The following is a 21,474-nucleotide window of genomic DNA, read 5'->3' on the forward strand; positions in this document are numbered from 1 at the left end:
TTCTTGGCCCAGCTTTCTCTTGCCCATGCCAGTAGCGTAACAGGAGGTCGTCTCCTGAGAGCTTTCCCTTTACCAGCTTTTCAGAAGGTGAAGAACAACTATGTTCGCTGTGGAGGACTATGAAATGTGGCTGATACCACTTATGGAGGAAAATCATTGAGGTAGTTTTGTGCTGGAAATACAGAGCATGATAAATACACAGTCTAGATGTGGAGAATGACTTCTTATTTATTCTTGATCTGGAAAAAGCATGAATGATAGCAAATACTGTCTGCTTCCAAAGAGATTTATCGCTTAATATGGGCTTCTCAAGAAGGTATGAGAGGAGAATATAAAATGAAACACGGGTGTTTATAATTGAAGAACATTCTCCCTAAGGGAATCAGATCACTTTTTTTTTCTTTAATGAAAATTCAGTCAACTAGATAGCTAGTTAGCCCAAGGAAATGTTTTCAGTTATCAGTTAAAGGGAGTATGTGTGTTCTGTTGCTTGAAGATGCCATATCTTAAAATGAATCAGGATGCTGGATAATTATCACTTTACTCTTTATTAAATTGCTGCTTTTCCTCCAGCAGTGGCTGTAGCAGCTGTTCGGCCACATTCATTAACTTGTAGAGTACAAGTTTTTCTTTTAACCACAAATATTAGGGCTAAGGTTGCTTTTTTAAAGTTAGGTTTTCAGCTGATAGCTGAGTACTGAAATCAGCAGGAATTTCATCTATTTGCATGATTTCACATAGAGGCAAATTTCTAAATATGGGTTAAGTTTGGGGTCCCCTTAATTATAAAATTGCTCTCAGAGCTTTTATAAAAGATCTGAATTTTTGAGAGCTTACATTAAAACTACAAGGTGGCTTGCTCGCTGATTAAACAGAGTGAATTAGAAAAATCATTTTTAAATGAAAAATGGTTTCCCCTGAATATTAATAGGGCAGGGGTAAAAAATATGATTCATTTATTGCACATTCACTCAGAATTTAAGCCAAAGCAGAGTTTTGCTGTAGATGAAAAGATGTTTAAATGCACTGGTGAAGGTGAGGTTTCATTGATTTTCACAATTGCAGGCTGCTTCAAGACTTGGTGGTCCTGGAGCACACAGGAATAATGCTGCAGAAGAGTGGGAAACTACATACATGCATGAAAAGCAAAGCATGTAACTGTAATATTTGGTAGTATCTCCATGTGATAATGGCTAAGACAAATCTGTAAGCGTAGCTTTTACAGGGGCTGGGGCTAGGCTGTAGCTTTGGTCACTGTTCACATGCTGACTCTTGGCCATCTTTTCTGACAGACCATCAGATCTCATGCTAAGCCTCCTATGGGTCTCACATGGTCCCTAAGTTCTGTTTCTGAAGTCTTTCTGAGGAAACTGCTAAGCACTTTCAAATCTGTAGGTTGAGGACAAGATGCTGAACTGGACATCTACACACCCTAAGTGATGAAGTTGAAGGGTGATAGGTAAAGAATAAGGATTTGAGGAGACTGTCCAAGTGTAAGCACACAATATGGTACATTATGACTTGAGTTAGCATTAAATGGATTTCTGCTTTATTCCTGAAGTTTTACACTGTTTTACTTAGCAAGTTAGATGCTTTCAAGTACAGCTACAAATCCTAAATAGATTGCCATTGCTGGAAGAAGCAATCAGAGAAGAAAATAGGTGAGGTGGGAAGAGACCTCTTGAAGATTGACAAGTCCAAGCATCCTGCGCAAAGCAGAGTCCTCTAGTGCAGGGTGTTCAGGGCCATGCCCAGTCAGGTTTTGAATACCTCCAAGCATACTGACTCCATAGCCACTTCAGGCAACCTGTTCCAGTGTTTGACCACCATCACAGTCAAAAGCCTCTTCTCATGTTTAAATGGAATTCCTGTGTGTCAAATTCATGCCCATTGCCTTCTGACCTGTCACAGGGCACAGAGTAAAGGAGCATAGCTCCATCTTCTCTACTTCCACTATCACAAGATCCTTCTCAGCCCTCTCTTCTCCAGAGCTGAACAACCCCAGCTCTCAGCCTGTCCGCGTATGACAGAAGCTCCAGTCCCTTAATTATCCTCTTGGCCCTTTTCTGAACTCTCTCCAGTAAATCCATCTCTCTTTCGGTCTAGGGAGCCCAGCAGTGGATGCTGCACCCCTGATGTGTCTCACTGGTGTTGAGCAGAGAAGCGTTACCTCTCTTGACCTGCTGGCCATGTGCTGCCTAATGCAGCCCAGGAGGCTGCTGGCCTTCATTACTGCAAGGTCACATTGCTGGCTCTTTTTCACATGGGTGTCCATCAGCACCTCAGGGCCTTTTCTGCAAAGCTGCTTTGCAGATGTTTGGCCAAGGCATGTGTTGGTGCCTGGGGTTATTCCTGCCCAGAGGCAGGAGTTTGTGCTTCCCTCTGCTGAAGGTCATGAAAGCAACAACATTGAAAAAAACAGGTTGTGAGACTCACTGGAGCTCAAGTTTGTGTCCCAAGGAGAAGAGGACAGAGCATATTGAATGTTAAGTAAAATTAAAGCATCCGCATCTTTCCCGTGGTATGGTTAAACCTTGTTCTCTAGACTGTCAGACCAGGAGCTAGTTTGCTGAACTGCTAATGTTTGGCTCTCACAATGAGATGTGTGTTTATGATTAAGAAGCTCAAGCCTGGAAGTGCTGGAAATATGTGGGTGTCGTTCCATGGGGTGGAATGTGGGACTGATCCATCCTTGTTCATGTTGAGTCATTTCTAGATGCAAATATAAAGTGTTTGGGTACCTAATTTTGGCATCCTTTTTCTGCAATCTTTTTCTGTCCAAAATCTTGAAGAACCCCTCAAAGATACACGTTCATAGCCAGATAAGCCCAAATGTAATGGAGCTTTTCCAAAACCTGCAATCTCAATGATCCAGCTTTCCTGGCATTCACAGCCAGTGCTCGAAGGCAGTCTGACATGTTCAGTCCAAGCAAAGGTGGTGTACATACAGTGAAAGACCTCTCATTGTTCTTAACCGTAGCTGTGAAATAGTATTGAGCAAGTGCAGGCAAGTTTTACTTTGTGTATTTTCAGCTTAACTGAAGTTTGAAAACAGATGAATGGAATTGCCATGTAGAGGACAAACCTTAACAAAAATGAGAAAAGGAGTCAAAAGGGTTATGAATAAGCATCTGCTCAAGATTTAAGATCATTATTGTTAGAGCTATTAAGATACAAAGACATTTTATGCTAGTGAAGATTTAAATATTGATGTTAGATAATAGTAGGGCTAAACTTCCTTTTCCCAGAGAATATCTGCTCTCCAAGAAAACTGCTTGGCAGGGTGTTGTTAACCACAGGGCTAAGAGAGGTCCCTTCTGCAGACTGTGCAAATGCACTCAGTAGTTTGTCATCTGAAAGCGTACGGAAGGAATGCCTGTAACTTAAGGAAGCTCTCATGATGAAATGGCTTGGAATCATTCACAGTCCCAGTATGCCTTCTCCTTAGTTCAAAGTTAGCCGAGGATGGTGGAGGAACGCGATGAACCAGTGTTTACTTTTGCCTGTCCCAAGTAATTTCAGTAAAATCAGATTTCATTCTTAAGTCACCTTATGTTTACAAACCCCCAGAATTACACATCAGGTCCATCACAGTGTTGACAAGCCAGTTGTGTTTCGTGTTAGGTCTCCTTTAAACAAAATCCATGATAACTCTTTATACATCAACACTACCGTAAATATAAAAACACATGTGCCATTGCCTGTCCTAGGACCAGTGTTTCTGTCTGTTGTTCAAAAGTGTAACACTAAGCCCAAAGAATCCAGATTTCTTGGCATGATAATGTATATTCCAAAAAATGCTGGCTGGAGTTGGGACTTGTTTTCAACTGTTTGGAAGGGGCTCAGGGAAGGAGACAGGGAGCATACGGGGATGGCTATCTTTCCCAGACAGTTGACTGACGCTGTGAAAAACCAAGTTCACGCACAGGAGGCACAACTTCACAGCTCTGTTGTTCACAGGTTGCTGTCAGCACATCTTTCAGAGGGAATCAGCACAGAAATAGGCAGGTTTGGTCCGCACCGCCGATCCCACCCTAAGACCATCTGGTGAAAACAAGAAACCCTGGGAGCAATTTGTGCAAGTGAGTTCAGCGCATGGGTTGTGATCTCACCTGCAGTGCCTGTAAAATGCTGCCCAGTGTCATTTTGTCAAAGGATAATGAGGAAATGGAAAATATACATATATTCTTATGCAAAGATGCAACCACAAATTTAGATCAGGCTTTTCTTATCCCACACGTTTTTGATTGAATTATACAGTTATGCAATCCCTAGGCAAGAACAACTTTGTGTTTTCTTTAAGTTTTAAAAATGCATGGGGTTTTAGCATGCAGTTTAACTTCATTTCCGCTCACTGCAAAGCAGGGGCTACTTTAGACTTATCTTGGGTTGAAATCAGAATGATTCAGACATTGCTGGAACTTATTTGGCCATCCCTGGCACAGGCTATGGAGAATTGCATGAGTCTGAACTTCTGTACTGAATGCATTTTGGTCTTTTACCTTCTCCGAAATGGCAGTTTGTAGAACAAGTGATTGAATGCATTTTTTCGCACATACAGTAATGAAAAGCTGCTGATGCATTGCAGAGAACTGCGAGCCTTTGCATCATCATAAAACAGGTCTAAGCAAAGAGTTTTTAATAATCAGGTTTTTCATGTTTTCTAAAATTACATCTTCTCCTTAATTCAGTTTGCTTACCAGAACTAGGATATATATAGTGAAACCCTTTTGGTTGTTCTCTGGGATGGGAAGTTTATCTTTGGATGGTAGTTCTGTGTTATGTTTCTGCTTTCAGATTCACTGCTGGCAATTTAATCCAGGCTTAGCTGTAAATGAACATATGACTCATTCTCTAGGTGATAATATGAAAAGGAAGTCTTTACATGTGTTGCTTCGTATTGTTTTACTTCCTTTTTAATATTTCAAGTTTTAATTTCTATGTTAAAATACTCTGAAAGAGAAACAGAGTACTTCTCCAGAGCTGACCACTCATCAGTATTGACCGCAAAAGTCACTTCTGTTCACAGAAATGTCTGCTGATCTTTGAAGTGTATTGACATTTTCAGTAAATTTTGCATTGCATAATTGTGGGAATGGCTTTTTCTATTCCCATATTGCAAATCTTTAGTACAAATTGACCACTTCTGAGAGGAAGTTTGAAAAAGTTCAAAAAAAGCAATAGAAAAAGCACTAGAGGACAAATAGAATTATAGGAGGCTTTGAATTTTTGTAGATCTCAATACCCAGAATTGCTGTGCTGCTTCTCTGAATCGGTTGTTTTCATTTAATACACTGGAAGAAAAATTAAGCCAAGAGCTTTTGAAAGTAACCCCACCACTCTCCACATATTTTAAGCTCTCTAATCAGAACAGCAGTTTAAATATTGTTAAGTTTACTGACTTAATCATAAAATGTTGCAATACAGAAGCAAATGCAATCAAGAACAAGGAACGACATCTGATTCCATGGAAGAGCACAGGATATCAGCTGCATTACTTCCTCCAAGAAGAATCTTCGAACTGAAAATATTTCTACTTGTACTGGGTTAAAGCAGGTGAATTTAAAAATAAACTGTGATTGCTGCAGTCATTGCAGAAGTTTACAGAATATCCACGCTGTATTTGAGTTCCTTACAGAATAGCCACAGTCTGGCTTTTCTCTTATGATAAAACGATTTTCCAGGCTTTTCTACAGTTCATGCCTTGCTTAAAAGTCTGTCTGCATGACTTGCTGCCAGAGGTAGCATTTCAACCCTCAAAATCTTAAAACTGTGGCCAATCATATGGTTTATCATGACTGTGACAGTAGTTGGTGTTTCTCTACGAGCTACTGCTTCTTAAGGCATGTGAAATTACGAGTTTTCAGCTTTCATTAAGCAGTGAAAAAGAAGTTTCTGCCCCTTCATGGTCCAGAGAGAACAGCTTGGAAATGTGACTCTTAACAACTGAAAAATCAGAAAGCAGATCAATCCCTCCTATTGATTTTTCACCCAGCCTCATGGCTTTCTGGAGGGGAATCTGACTCTCGTCTTCTGCCCAGACTGACAATATTGCCAATATCCCATGCTCTCTGGCAGTGTATTTTATCATCTGGGATGGAATTTTATCATCAAGATCAGGGTCTCAAATTTTATACGAAAATGAAACTATTGATGGACAAAATGAGGGTAGAAACATGGGAAAAGGAGAATACTTTGAAAAGTAATTGTGTGTGTGAGCATCTATTTTTAAATGTGCCCTGAAAGTTCCTTTTCTTCAGGATTAATGACCTGTATGTATGTAAATGTGTGTGTTCACATAAGCACATATATATATATATATAAATGCATATGTGTGTGTGTTTGTACACACCTATAAGTAGTCTTGCAGAAGAGACAAACTTGCATGATCCTGCATAAGGCCATATCAGGTTTATCGCAAGAGCTTTGATAGCTCAGATGCAGTCAGGATCCCTGTCCTTTTGATATTCAGTGCTCGGTTTCACATGATACATCCAAACTCGTCTCCTCCAGCCAGGAAAGAAAAGTACAGGGCAAAGTTTTGCTGTAATTATAGATGTAATAAACCACTTTTATATTTCTTCAGAAGCATTTAACTGAGAACACCCATAAGCTTAGATCCAGCAATCTACTATTTTAAGATTGCCCAGAGCAAGTTAATTTTAGGTTTAGTGCTTTGTAATTTAACTAGAGAACTGCACCTAAAATTTAAAATTGAGTTTTGTAGACATTAAGACGATTTGCTTCTGTGAGTTTATTATTATTTATAGCTGAAGTGTTTAATAATTTGCAGTGTTATGTGCACAAAACTACCACTGCAGTCCTGGTTTAGCTAATGGTAGCTGGTGGTGTCTTTGTTTTTACTCCTGGGCTGTTTTAGAGACACTGTGCTGTGATCTTACCCTGATCTTAAAGAGATCCAGCCAGGAGTTAGAAGAGCAATGCCTCCTCTACACACAAGGTCTAGAAGTGTCAATGCGGTAGATCTATGGCTTAAAGCAGGGATTTAGAAAGTGGCTGCAGCCTCCAGGAGCCAGGGTTGTTGTGAGAGGCTGGTGAGAGGCAACTAAGACAAGACCAACTGTGGTCAGCAGGCTTCCAGGCATCACGCAGGACCCACACTTCCAGAGTGTGGGTATTTCTGAGGGCTACAAAACTGCTCATCTTTCAGAGTTCCTGGCTATATCTGGAGAAAAAGATCAGTCCACAGCCCAAGACTAATCTAACAGCATGGTCCAAATGCTTCCATTACTAACAGCCCTGTCTTCAGCCCTGCCTTGAGAAGACTCAGGCTTGTGCAGGTCCTCCTGCTCCTAGAGGAGGAGTCCCATCTGGGAAGCAAAAGACTGAGACATCCACAACTGTCTCATCCCATTCAAAAGAGGAGTAAGTTCTGTAAAAGGCAGTCACTGAATTGCCTTTATTTACACATATGAAGAGAACAGAGGAAGAGGCAGGGGAAGGATTAACTATGGCTTTTACTGTAAATGGTACAGAAATGTGAGTTAAGTCTGAGCAGAACATTCATGAGGCTGCTCTCAGTTTGACTGGAAATGTGACTGGTCTATACCACGGGCTTTGCTGCACCCATCCCCTGGCAGTGAAGATACCGTGCTGTTAAATTTAACTCTCCTGCTTGGAAACCTGTGCATCTGAAAGTGTCTTTCCAGACAAAAACATCGTGCTGGATGAGCTGTAACATTTGCAGTGCATGGAACAGACTTGCTTCATCTGCCTGCGGGTGCCCTACAGACAGGCTACATCCGAGAGGAAACTCTGGTTAAGTTTCCAGGGACAAAAAATCCAGGGAGGCAGAAGAAAATGGGAGGAAAAAATGAGCAGGATGAAGGCCTATGTGACTTTGCATCTTACCAGATAAAGCAGACAAGTTTGTACCAATTAAAAAGAAATACAAAAAAACAAACCCCAAAACAACAAGTTAAAAATGGAAGGAAACATGTTTAAACAGCTAAAGGTGAGTCAGCAGACAGGAAGCTGATGCACATGACTGGTGAGATTATCAGTAAATCTTTTTCACCACTTTTCCTCTCCCCCCCTTCCCCTAATTACAGCTTTAATGACTCTGCTTTAAGAAAGCATCCACCCCCTGAATTAAGTATTAAGCTTTCCTGGAGCCCAGAATTTCCCTCTGTCCTGTGGAGAGGCTGGCTTCTCCCTTGCAGTTGGCTGGGGGGATTTTAGAGACCCAAACACATCTTAAAGCTCACTCGCTAATTATTAGGTTCAGGAGAGAATAACTTTGATTTCACAATGAGCATTTTCAAGGCCATTTTTTCAGCCTTGAATATGCAGAAAGGATATTCAGTACCTTCAGTCATGAGTGTCTAAGTGAGAAGGTAATACTGTAGGGCCTGGATTCATAGCATCTGCTGAGGCACAGATAACCAAGCATAACCACACTTCTAATTGAGCAGCACCATCATTAATTCAGGGACCTAATGTAATTAAAGGCAATTAATAAACATCATTAATCAAGGTATAAATTAGGTGAGGTGAATGCATTTGTAAGGCCGGACTGTGGTTGATCTGATTTCTGTATGTAATGGAGGAAGGAGGACCCCAGAAGTCCTCCAGCTTCCTTCCAAAGATCTCCTGTAAGGTACCTTGCTTAGCTACCAACGCAAAACCCCTCACATCCTTAATTCAGGCTGTCAGTCCAACATCTTTCACAATAGCTACTCTTTTAATGGGGAGATGGGGAGCTGGGTTCTGTTTTTTTTTTTCTTCCTTCTTCAGTGCTGCAATACTTGATAGAACGGATGGAAGCACATGCACTGGCAAGTCTGCTGCGCTAATCCTCATGAGATGCCCAACTGCCTTGTTTCCTGAGTACATGGTGTTCATCAGCGTAGGTTGACTGTGATGCAACTCCAGCCAACACCCTGAGTGTTTCATAGTCTTGACATAACTTGATTCCAGGAATAACTAGAGCCAAATCTGCTTTAACATTTCTCCTTTCTCATTTGCACTTATTCACCTCTATATCATGCCCGCAATCCAAGTCTGTAAAGTCAAACCACAGCTCAGGAGAGGAAGGTGTGGCTTTCTGCTTTGTTCTTCCAGATAGACCTGAAATAGGAACAGAGAGAAGGCAAAATTTCTCTTCCTTTAAAGAAGATGCATCAATTTGAAGCAGTAGGTACTCAGTAATGTCCATCAGCCTGTTCAAGCAAAGGTCCTACTGACTTTGTGTTCAGGTTCAGAGCGTTGTTCGTGGGCACTGATGGAGATTTCCATGGGAGAATCCTAATATCACATTTTTAAGCCTTTAAATAAGGCATTTATTAAGTGGCTCATTTTCAAGGTAACACCACTCAGTTCCTATCACTTGGGTTTCAATACAGATGTTTGAAACAGTTGAGAGCTGCTGTAGGTTCAGCATTGCTTAAACAAAAAAACAAAGCCCAAGAAACACCAACACAGCCCTTTTCTGAAACCCCATTTTGCATTGGCAAGGCACAAAATGCTGGTTTCTGCTCACCTCCAAGCAAAGGGTAATAGCGGATGTTATGTTACTCTAATCTCACTGATGACTATTTTTACAAAACACACTACAGTACATTTACTAGTACATGATGAAAGGGCATAAATAATTTAAACAACAGTTGTCAAAATAAATGAGCAAAGTGCACTTTGTGATAAATTATACTTGCTTTTTTAATGTGTTTCTCAGTTGCAAAATTCAGCAATTTGCTGTGGATCTCCCAGTCATTACAGTGAATTAGCAAGCCTCTACTCTTCTCCTAGCCATAATTTTAGTCTTAACTAGAGAGGAATTATTTAGTGTTATTCTGGCAAGGGTTGCTCCTTAATATTCTTCTACAGCCACAGTCTTACAGTGTAATAATGTAAGTTATGTATGTATCCTGGTGACTTGGATTTTAGAGCTGAAAGCTGATTATGGATAGTAAAGAATTTCAGCTAGCATAAAGATCTAATTGTTTTAAATTGAGTTTAACAACAATTCATATCATTGGCTGTTTCAGTCCTTCCACTGGCATGCAAGTGCCAACCAAATATATAGTTGCTTAAGGAGTGCATAATGGGAAGTTATTTTTTAGAGGTCTAATACCAACATTAATGTATACACAGAGTATGCATCCACTTAATTTGTCTGCTAGCTTGTGTTTAGGGTATAACTTACATGATGGAACTCTCTTATCGTTAGCCTTTATATATATATGTGTATATATATACACACACACACATTTATGCTTGTTCTCCTTTGTAGTTACCCAGAATTATTTTGCTCACTTCCTTTTTCATGAACCTAAAGAGACTACCACAGTTGAGTGTGTCTGCAAAACAGAAGTGAAGTTATTTTTCCCTACCATTCTGTGGGTGTCTATGTTGGGTTTTTGTTTTGTTTTTTGCCGGGCTTATTTAGAGGGAGAAAAAGCCATGGCAGAAACCCCACAAGAATTGGCAGTAGGTTTCAGGTGCAATAGTAATAACCAAAGTATTTTTTTCAAGAGTTTGGCTTGCATGGACTAGTTATGGAGATGAAAGTGTGTTGTCAAATAAATCATCCCTGGTGAAGTATCTCCATTTTGGTTTTACCTTGGAATCAAAGAGCTGATTTCCCAGAAGTGTTACTCAGAATAAGGACAGACAAAAGACATGCTTAGATGCAGACTTAGAGGGGTAAGTCTGGTATACATCGTGACACACAAAGGATGAACTGGAATAGTGAAGAATGTTTTTGTTTGGAACTGCTGACAGTGTGGGTGTATGCAGTAATCAGTGCCAACACAGACAGATAAGACAAATATCTGATAGAGAGATTAGATAGATAGATAGATAGATAGATAGATAGATAGATAGATAGATAGATAGATAGATAGAGGTGTTTTCCTGATTCATCCTCAAGGGGCAGATTTGGGGGAATAAACCTCAAAAACAAGCCCTTCATTTAAAGGTACAAATAGGATCTTTTCCCATCTACATATCCTACCTTCAAACTGAATTTAATGTTTCTGTTGGAGTGAGAGCCTGGCTATTTATATAATTTGATTTCACGTTCGATATTAAATGGCTGAAAGTTTGCAGACTGTTCCAAAAATGTAACACAGGGAAAAGGTGTCTGATGACACTAGAAACCAGCTACTGCCTAACCCCCGATGCAGCAGGGTTACAGGTCATGCTTTTAGGTGCTGGAAAAGTCATTAATTCCTCAATCATAGTGTATCTATACATTTCTGTGCATAAGATTTGGCCTCTTCTTACACTAAGAAAATTCTGTGGGCTGGGGAGGTAAGACCATAAAGTCCCAAAGACTAAAAGGATTGGAAGCTACTACCCATTAGGATGGATGTGCTTCTGGGTGGTGAAAGCTCCATTAGCGCCAGTCAGAAAAGGCTGAGGTGATTTGCTGTGCAGTCACAGAAGGACATTTTACAGCTGCAAATTGCTGGTATCAGACCTTCACAGGTTTTTATTTAGGGAAAGGAGAGGTTGAAGAATCAAAGCACCTGTATTGGAATTAACAAGAGAAATGGTCAACAGGGCACAATTTCCATTTCAGTCCTCCAAATCCTTTGTCTGGTCCTTAAAATATCAAATAAAGATTTTAACACAATTTATAGCAAGCACTGGAACTAACAGTGATTTGTCATAACTTGGTATTAAGAAAGGAGTCTTGGATGTTCCCAGCAAAATCAGTAATTCTGCTGCCATGCAGAGGAGTGAGCACCAGCCAAGCTACTATCAGAAACCTTTATAGAAATGACCCAGGGAGACTGGTTTTCACCTTTCTAGTGGTTGCCATGATCTTCCAAAGGCAAAGTTACCAAACTAATTCTGTCTCTCACAAACTCTATAGAACATTTTTAGAGTGTGTTATTACTCATCAGTATGTAAAAATGGCACCTCCTTACTCAAAAAATCTGTTCCCTGTGTGTATTCAGATCCATACATTCAGCCTTGGCTAACTAAAATAGTTTTGTAGCCTTTTTTTCCCCCTTAGCTCTTTAGTAGATGCAGCATCTTAGTAGATGCAGCACAGCTCACAGTTCATTTTCTCACTTGTTAACTGAGATAAGCAGTTGGACAGTTGAACAGTTGGACCAGATGATCATTCCAACTGAACTACTCTCTCAATGAAAACCTTGCTCTTATGTATTACTAGATAAATTTTGAGGCCCTGTCTACCTGCAGGTACATCCCAGGTTTCTCCATGTTCCCACTGTAGCCAGCAGTAAGGCTCTTCCTGAGAGTGATCAGGTTTGGGGCTGGGGACAGCAGGCAGGGACCAGCTCTGCACTCACTGTGTAGGAAGTCTGCAGGCGGAACCGTAGGTATCAGCAGTAGGTGTCTAAAAATAGTTGGATGAATCTGGGCCACTCTTTCATTTGCAAGACCTTTGCTGGTACAGCAGACCAGAAATGCCGAGCATGGTAGTTAGACTTTGGGTTTTATGTGTTATATATAATGTAAGTAGATAATGTTGTGTGATGGGGAACAGGTATCAGTGATACTTCTGTCCTGGTCTTTGGTAGATGATTTGGTGTGGTTTCAAAATGGATCCAGATCCTTACCACAGATTTTAAAGACCGTTTGGAGAGATCTAATTAAGCTTTGGCTGTCAGAAGCATAGAAGGCTGCGCCTTTGCCTTGGCTTTAATGGAGAACATTATCAGGCGTTGTAGAGGCTGCTTCAAAGGTTTTGGAAGCAGAATCTCAAAACAAGGGGTAGAAAACAGGGTCTCAGACCTGTTTTTCATGTCTGATCAAGTGAACTGAAGTTGTGCAGAGATATTAGCCACTCAATCATGAGCTCGTATCCTGGACACTTGTCCTGCAGGCAGTCTGCTCTCTGGGAATAGGGGTCATTTTCTTTAAAGGTCGTTGCAAATGATATCTCAGCGTGGTGGTATGGATGAGTTGCTGGATCTGCAGAAAGTAGGTATTTAGTCATAATCACTTGTGATTATTTTATATATGTAGTCATGACTGATAGACTTTGTGATATATATATATATGTTTCACGTGGCATTTTAGCTAGAGTTATTATAGACACATAGCCTGTCTGGATCCTAGGCAGAGAACCTGTCTATATTTTGCATTTATTGGGCAAAAAGTGGTTTAAAAGTGTTGTGCATGCTTCCAAGCACCTCATGTTGTCACACCAGAGATGATGGCTGTCTAGCGATAGACACGGTAAACTCTTTGTTCATGGGTAAATGAGTATGCAATTGTGCAGTTGGTTTGTAAAGCACGCCTGAATGAACAGCCCTTGATAAAAGCGAGATAATCACCATTCATTAAAATTTGTTTTAAAAGAGCATGTACATATATAGACTTTCATTTCTGTATCTTCTACGTTAACTCCAAATCAGTGTCATTAATGAAACTGAGTAATTTGCTGTTAGCTGACAATGTGTTTACTGAGTATCTAAATTTAAATATCAGGACTATAACTGCAGTGCATATTTTTCCTATGTATTTTCTTTACAAATGGCATATGCCCCATTTGTCTAATCCCTACTTCTGTGATTGCAAAATAGCCAGGTTACATAAAAACTACTAAATTATATATTTGCATACAATACTGCTGTGGCTCTGCAGATGCCATTTTGGGCTCTTCAGTGCTTATAGGTTCTTTCCCTGAAATGGTTTGTTATTTCATCAGCAGTACTGCAGAGCTGTTCCAGTCTTTTGCTTGGAAACAATTTTTTCATCATTCTACTCCAATTGCTGCAAATGAAGTAAATAATATTTAGTAAAATAAGTAATAAAAGACCATAAAAGAAAGTACTGCTAATGTAGTTCTTCCTGCCATTTAAACCCATGGGATTTTTGTAAGTCGAATTTCAAAGTCTTTGGGTAGAAACCAGCCTTTAGTTAAGTGTTTGAATAGCACAGTGGGACCCCGATTCATGGCTGGGCACTGACAAAGTAACACTACTAAAAATAGTTTGCAGAGTTGGGCCCTCCAGTAGCAAAAGAAAAGTTGGAGAATGCATAATGTGGAGAAATGCTGTGGCTGTTGCCAGTGGGTCTGCTGCACCTATTGTTATTTAAAACCAGAATTAGCTGTGCCTGTTATCTACCGCACAGTCTATCCATTCGCAGACTGCTGGCTTCATTCTTTATTACCTTTCTAAATCGAGTTAAACATCAATGTTCTTTGGGAGACCATAGTCAGCATTAGGGGAAACACAAGATAGGACTCCACATTATGAATACTTCAATTGCAGAGATGGCTGAAGAGGCTCTTGCTGCTGCCCGCGGCGTTCCTCCCCGCTCACTGCCAGAACTGCTCTAGCTATGGGGGAGTGATAAAGCTGATCTGAGAAATGAAAAAGTTTAAAGCTTTGGTCTAGCTTTTCTCATGAGTTTATTTCACAGGTCCATTGTACTGTGCAGCAGGGTTGGCCTAGCAGCAGGGCAGGGGAGGAAGGGAAGCAGAGTTGGAGGACCACCTCTGTCTCCAGAGTTTCATGATTCATCACAAGGAATCGTGCTCCCAGTCTGGAAGCAGAGCCATGGTCTTCAGCTCAGAGGTAGAAGGGGAATCTCTTTCCATTGCACGAAGGTACAAAGAGAAAGCTGGCTTGGTGGTGAACAGAACGATTCCCATTAGGCGTCCTGAAGGGACACACAATGAGCATGCTCCAGTAGGAGGTGGATATTCCAAAAATACCATGTGGAGTATAAGTAAGGATGTTCTCAATCTCAGCACTGCATATACCATATACTTTATCATAGGAAGCTACGCCACAAAGGAAAACTTGCTTTCCACTTTCCAGGAGAGAAGGGCAGAACTATTGGATCACCTTTCTTATATACCAGCTTCAACAATCTTACTTTTTAACCAGATATATCACAGTTTATTTACTGGTTAAACTCTGAAGACTTAGAAGCAGAAGCAAAAAGGCTTTTTTTGAAAGCTGATTTTATTTATTTATTTTTTTAAATACATAAAGCCATTAAAATCTGCAAGATGAAAATCTGGGATGGATTTATAGCAGTGGATTTAGAAGTGCTCACTGGAGCGGCCTGGTCTGTGTAATAGCAATGCACAACATCCATGTGCAATGAAGAAACACCTTTCAATGATATCAGGAGATGTCATTTCCTGAGATATTAGAATGAATTTCTCATCTGGAATCTGGGCCAAGAGGTTAGAGACAAAAGTTCTTGTTGGCAGGCGGTGCTATGGTGATCACAGAGACTTCTCCAGGATGCTCCATTAGGGCTGCAGATACACTAATCTCACAGGAGCCTCTAACCAGAGAAAGCTGTAAAAAACAGGGGGGCCTGAGCTGTAGCAGCATGTTGTAGTTACGCCCTAGTGAGGTGAGATCATTTCTCTTTGTAGTCTCAGAACTGAAAGTAGAAGCTGAATGACAGTATCATTAAGAAGTCGATATTTAGCACGTTTACAGATCTCTCGGTTCCCACCCTTTGCAACCAAACTCCAGAATGCTGAAATCTAGGATTTTCTTTGAGACAAATCCTTTTATTAGTGGAGTGAACTAAGTGGCAGGTCCTGAACATCTCACACTGCTTTTCTGACAAGGCTGTTGTTTAGTTTTGCAGTCTCTGCAATATCATCACTTCATTTTTTTTTTCCATTTAGACATTTTATCAGTACAATATTTAAATATAGCCTCTTCAGCAAGGCACAGAAACTCCTATCTAACCTCCTATCTAACAAGTGCCAGCATCCATTTCTTCCTGATGCACTCACCCTGGTGTAGCCTAAACAGGGAGGAGCAGAAAATGTCCTGCCAGTGTTTATTATTGGGCAGTCTGTGATAGTGGCTGGGCTTGTAAAGCAAATCTGATGGTGTTGCTACCTTAGCAAGTTGATTGAGGCTACTGGAAGACTGAGTGTCAATGCTGAAGATGTGTTGAATCCTCTTTTTCAGTGACCATGCACCGAGCTGCCTTGCATTTACCACGGGGTAAGGGCATACACATGGACAGTTAGAGTAGAGCATCTGTTCTGCTGTATATCCAGACGCCGGTTACCTCGCAGTAATGTGTTCACAGAGGCATACCCTTCATTATCCTAAATACACAAATGCATGATGCAAACTGAAGATTTCAGACATATGGACATGCCAGAAGCTTCAAATCTCTTGTGGGTGAGGCTTTAGAAATGTCTCGAGGGGTTACCAGAACTTGTTGCAGCCCCAGGTCTGCTTTTGAATGATGTGTCAGCACTCGTTTAGGATAAATAGTAGAAGACTTGTAAGAATCATCAGAAAACATTTTCACAAGTGACTTGGAAATCAAAGCCTTGTTGACTTCTAAGGAGACTTTGGTGTGCAAATCACTTGGGTTTTTAAAAAATCTTGTCCATCTTCTTTCTAACCAAAAGCTGTTTCGTGCTCCAGTAGCAAAAATTCTTCCTTCCTTCCTTCCTTCCTGCCTGCCTGCCTCAGAAACTGAATTGGGATCCATACTTTCCTGGCACTGGAAGAGAAACACCACATCCCATTAGGTGTTTCCCCCTGATTTTAGAAGCACAGAAGTTTGGCTGCGCATGAGTTGCGATAAACTGTTTGGTCCAAAATAAAATGGTAGAACTTCTCCAGTTACAAATTCCTACCCCCTAATTGCCAACCATAGCTAAAATATGGAAGGTGTTTAATAATAAACAAAGGATGATTTTTGTTTGCTCTAGTTTTACTTACCTATGTGAATTCCTTTACTGCAACGTCCATTGGTTCATATATTGCTTGTGGAAACGGAAAGCAAATCAGTGGCAAATAGAAACAATTTGGCAACATGGACACTATAAATTATGCAGCTGCAAAATTATACCAATAGTGCTGAGTAAATAATTCCGCTAAAAAACTTCAGTACTTTGTGGATTGTTTGCAGGAAGCATATCATTATCTCAGTTGTGTGTATGAATTTCTAAGAAGATTATTTAGTGTGTAATTTCCTTGTCAAATTCCAATATCCAAGGCCTCAAAGGAATTTAGGCCTCTTATCCCTCACTGGAATCTGTCTCATTCTTGATATCGGTTGAAACGTAAGCATTAAACATGCTAATCCTGATCATTGCGGTACCTACATTTCACATGCTAATTGGAATTTTTAACAATCAAATTAGGCATGAAGTTCCAATTCCTGTCACCTCTTGTTTGCCATTTAATTGCTGGGTACCTACTTTGAGCTCACCATTCAGCTTTCCTGATAATCAGTGAAGAGAGCAGCTGCCAAAGAATCATTTATCCAATGTGACAAGTAAGTAGGTGGGTCACTTCTAAGGGCCCTGTCCTTTTCCACTGCTTGTCAAAGAAGCCTGGATAACCAGAGTAAACTGGTTGCCTGTCTAGGATGGGTGAAATGAGCTTGTCTGTGCAACCACCGCAGAAGCTTCAGAGCTGGTGCTCTGGAGAGGGACTTCTCATAGCTCAGCACAGGCAGGGATGGATTCTCCTATCCCACTTCTAGCTGTGATTTGCATGTATCTGCTTTTGCAGTCTGCGGTTATGCATGGAAATACCCCACTAGCTTCAATCAAGCTATGTGTAGAAGTACCATTGTATCTGCTTTTGCAGTCTGCGGTTATGCATGGAAATACCCCACTAGCTTCAATCAAGCTATGTGTAGAAGTACCATTGAATCATCTCAGAAGTCCATGCAAGTTTATTTATTTACATCTCTAACCTTAAAGACAAGCTTCCAGGTGGGAAGCAGATAGGGTATATAGCTTTTTCTGATGCTGTTCCACTTTGAGGCCTTCACCTTCACCACTGAGTTGCTGCTCTGCTGCATATTTCTCTTTCTTGCATCCATCAGTCCATACTGGTATGCTCTGCTATCAAAGAATCCCCATGACAAATTAAAGTCTTTTTCCTGATATGACATTTATCCCCAAACCCCTCTGTTGAAGTATGGCAATGCCCTTCTTTCTGACTTTTAAAGGTCAGTTTCTACCTATTATTAAGTTATTTTCTGCCACTAAGTCCTGTCCTTGATTTACAGTGGATAGGCCTCCACTGCAGCACCTGAGAGCATGTCCCTTCCCTGAGCCCTGATGCCCAGCCTGACTGGTGATGACTATGTGTGAGGGGGTGACAGGGAGTGTAGCATCTTCCCAGGCATAGGCTTCCCTTGGAAGGAAAACTGGCTTTGCAGACAGCCAGGGCAATGTGGAGTGCTCCAGCAGGTCCTACAGGACTGTAATCTGTCCCACAGGACCCACATGCAACACATTGCAGACATGGTCCATATCAGTTAATTTGGACAAAGGGGGACATTACAGACTATTGGTATGGGAATGGCAGCAACCAAATACAGCACCACCTCTGCAGCATACTGAAGAGCTGCTGTGGTCTGAAGCAAGTTTTATACATTTTTGTGCAATTGTATTTTCAGGAACGTGTGTGATGCAAAAAGAGAGAGAAAGATGTGCAGGTGCTTTGGATAAACTCCAAACTGAAATAATGGAAAAGGGACAAATCAGAGTAAAGCAGAATTTGCAACTGAACAGTGAGTTTGTATGCTAAGATCATTATTACTCCCCAAAAACTTGAATGACTGATCATCTTTATGAACACTAGCTAGATATTCTTTGTTTCATACCTGTCATCTTTTCATTAATGCCTTCTTCTCTTGGCTCTGTGGTCAATACAACCCATATCATTTCAGGCCTTGGACTTCACGCCTGATTTAAGAACCAGTTTGATACAATCAACCCATCCTTCATTTATCAAGGCCTTCTGCAGAGGCAGCATTACTGGTATCTAGGGTCTCTAGTGGGTATATATCAAGATAGTCTTAATAATCACCTAGGGAGCTCTTCAGAGATGGTAACTCATTTTGATCTCTGTAGTTCTATTTTCCAGCTGCCCAGACAGAGACATGAAGCTTGATTTGCAGAGTGGCGAGCAATCTCTGCTGCCTGCCTTGTCACAGCATCAGTTGTGGGGTGGAAGAGAACCTCTGTTTCAGACAGAAGCTTCCCTCACTGCAGTGCTCTCCCTGGCCTTGGTCCTGCAGCTGGGAGAATTAGACTGGAGCCTTTGATCTGATTTGTTTTTTAGAGCAGCAGTGGTGTATACACCATGCTAATTTCTCTGTAGAACTTTCTGAGGATGTCTGGGAAGAGTTCCCTGTCCTGGTCACAGCCAGATTGATGAGGATAAAATTGTGAGTGCCTTTTATCCAGACAACCCAGTGGCCATGGAGGACCATGCTGGATTGTAGCATTGATGGTGCACTGATTTGGCCTTCAGATGGCAATCAGTAAGAGACATTTTTCAGGTATAATCAGATCTTCATTGAGAAGTCTGCATAGATGGTCACACTTGCCATCTTTATGGTCCTGTTGTACTCCTCCTTGTAGCTGCAGCTTCCAGACCCAGAGTACATATTCCAAACTCTCACTCCTCCATAGGGTTTTCACCTACCTCAGGAGACCCACAGAACTCTGACAGCCTGAAGCTCTTGGTGTTGGAGCCAGGAGCTGGACAGACACCAAGTGCAGCCTTGTAGCTATCTTTGTGCCTAACTAAGAGCTCTAAAATAATGCACTCTTCTCACTCTTGTCTTTTGAAATTGAGGCATTTTCTTTTCACAGAATGGTTGGACACCGAGTCCATGAGGATAGCAATCATTATTTTTCAGATGTAGGACACTGTACATTAAACGTGGTAGGCCACAGGCTGAGCTGCAAGGATAAAGCGATACCAAATGGCACCAAAATGTTCTTTCTCTGCGTTCTGCCTGTTTGGTGCTCAGAGCAAGGCAAGGGTCCTGGGCAAAACTTTGTTGACGTGATGTAATTATACAGACAAAGGGTGTGTATTAATTCATTAATCCAGAGGGCTAAATAAAGTTACTTGTTCAGCTACTTGAAGGGTGGGGGCTGAGTTTGTAGACTTGATGATGTGGTTTTGTTTTGTTTTGTGGTAAATGTGTGTGTGCATATGTGCAGTCTTTCAGGTGGCTTTAGGAGGTATAATTGCCCTTTTTGCTTGGTTAATCACTTCATAGAATGGAAACTTTCATTTCAGGGAACCTCACAGTGAATATCTCCCTACAGGTGGATGGTTTGTTCCACCTATTAATCCTGCATAAGCTCTGCATAAGCAGTGAGGGAGTTGCAGCTCCAGAAAGTTTCCAAACCCTTTTGCTATAATACTTTGATTTTTCTAATGAAGTCTTTAGTTTCATCTGATTATGTTTCTTAATTTAATGCATATTTCAGTGAAGATCCTAAAGCAAGTAATAGCATGATATAATGTACGGAATTAATTCCCAAATACTGCTGCATGCTTCTGAACAGGATAGGCTTGAAAGTGTCTTGCAGAATCTGTAGAAGAAACACAAGAACAAATTCCAGGTGACAAGCAGAGCAGCCACAAAGGCACTGCAGGCCACCTGGGACTGTGTGCTTAATCACCTTGCCTGCATGCTGATGGTACCACTTCAGACTGCGTCTTTTTTAAGTTCACTCAGTTTGCACAGTTCCTGGTGCTTCATAATATACCCCAGGCTCTTGAAAGCAATAGATATGCAAAGGCTGATGATGTAGTGCAAATGGCTATTTAGAGCCACAGAGTGTGGAAGACTATTCATCTGTGACATGCTTCTTCGCTTCCTGCAGAGCACCCCAAAAGGACTTGTGAGATCAAGAACACAGGCAAGCAGTGAGAGATATGCATGATGAGGCATGAAGTCAGCAATCACATATGCATTTTCAGTTTAAGACAGCACCAGCTGAGATTATCAGACTCCTTAGCACTGCATTCCTCTAAACCTTTCTGTGTGCTACACAATTTGAGTCTCTAGAGAAGGATGCTGGTGGACAGAATTCTTTGAAAGAAGCCATAAACACTGAGGAAGTGGTTGCGTGCGCTTTTTCAAACCAACTGCTTGTTCGTTCAAGGAAATCATCAGTATCTGTTACCTCTGTTCAAATGCAGACATGTTTTCACTTTTCTTTGTCTCTTTGCAACAGCAGGTAAGTGGTGGGATGTATCTTGAGTAGAGATGAATGAACCACTTTGAAAGAGTCTCTCCCAGGATTTTGCCTGATTTTTGAACTAGATTTATACGCTGGTGAAATTTCCAGCTGCTGGTTAGGCTGAGGCATAAAAAAGACATACTTTCTCGGGACAGATTTTTTTCCTGAGGTTTCCAGATTAACACTGTGAACTCGAGCTCAGAAGGCATTAAAAGGCTTTTAAGGTATTTTTCAGAACAGACTGGAGTGTGAGCTCAAGCCCTTTAGAGAATTGTCCACCACGAGCTCTGATTTGTGAAGGAAGGGGCAAGGAACCAGAATTCCTGCATAAATGATCTGTACACAGAATCAATGTGTGTCCTCATTTTGTTTAACCTATTAAAGTTGCTGAGAGATTTGCTTTGGTTGGAAGTCTGGAGTTGTGCATGACTCATGAAGAGACTCTTGGCTAATCTATTGAAGGCATTGAACAGCTTAGTGAAACACATTTTGGACAACTACATTTTCAACCCATTCTG

The 21,474-nt window shown here is 41.0% G+C and overlaps 1 protein-coding gene across 4 annotated transcripts in view; it reads left to right on the forward strand.

Annotated features, from left to right (window-relative positions):
• The window catches only part of SAMD12 (sterile alpha motif domain containing 12), a 170,412-nt gene that overhangs the window by 134,746 nt on the left and 14,192 nt on the right, over positions 1–21,474 (forward strand). The window contains exon 6 of one of the 4 annotated variants that reach the window (XM_061447822.1): positions 9,085–9,156. The exons of 2 other annotated variants lie outside the window; for them this stretch is intronic. In XM_061447822.1, coding sequence (XP_061303806.1) covers positions 9,085–9,152 — 68 coding nt within the window. In that variant the 3' untranslated portion in view covers positions 9,153–9,156. Of the gene's footprint in view, positions 1–9,084; positions 9,157–18,363; positions 18,510–21,474 lie in introns of those variants that run through there. One more of the 4 variants, XM_061447821.1, reaches the window with a different exon arrangement.

Source organism: Pezoporus flaviventris, unplaced genomic scaffold (genome assembly GCF_033815535.1).
Source record: "Pezoporus flaviventris isolate CSIRO_AGI_PZ_B2104156 unplaced genomic scaffold, CSIRO_AGI_Pfla_v1 ptg000007l, whole genome shotgun sequence".
NCBI classification, from domain to species: Eukaryota; Metazoa; Chordata; class Aves; order Psittaciformes; family Psittacidae; genus Pezoporus; species Pezoporus flaviventris.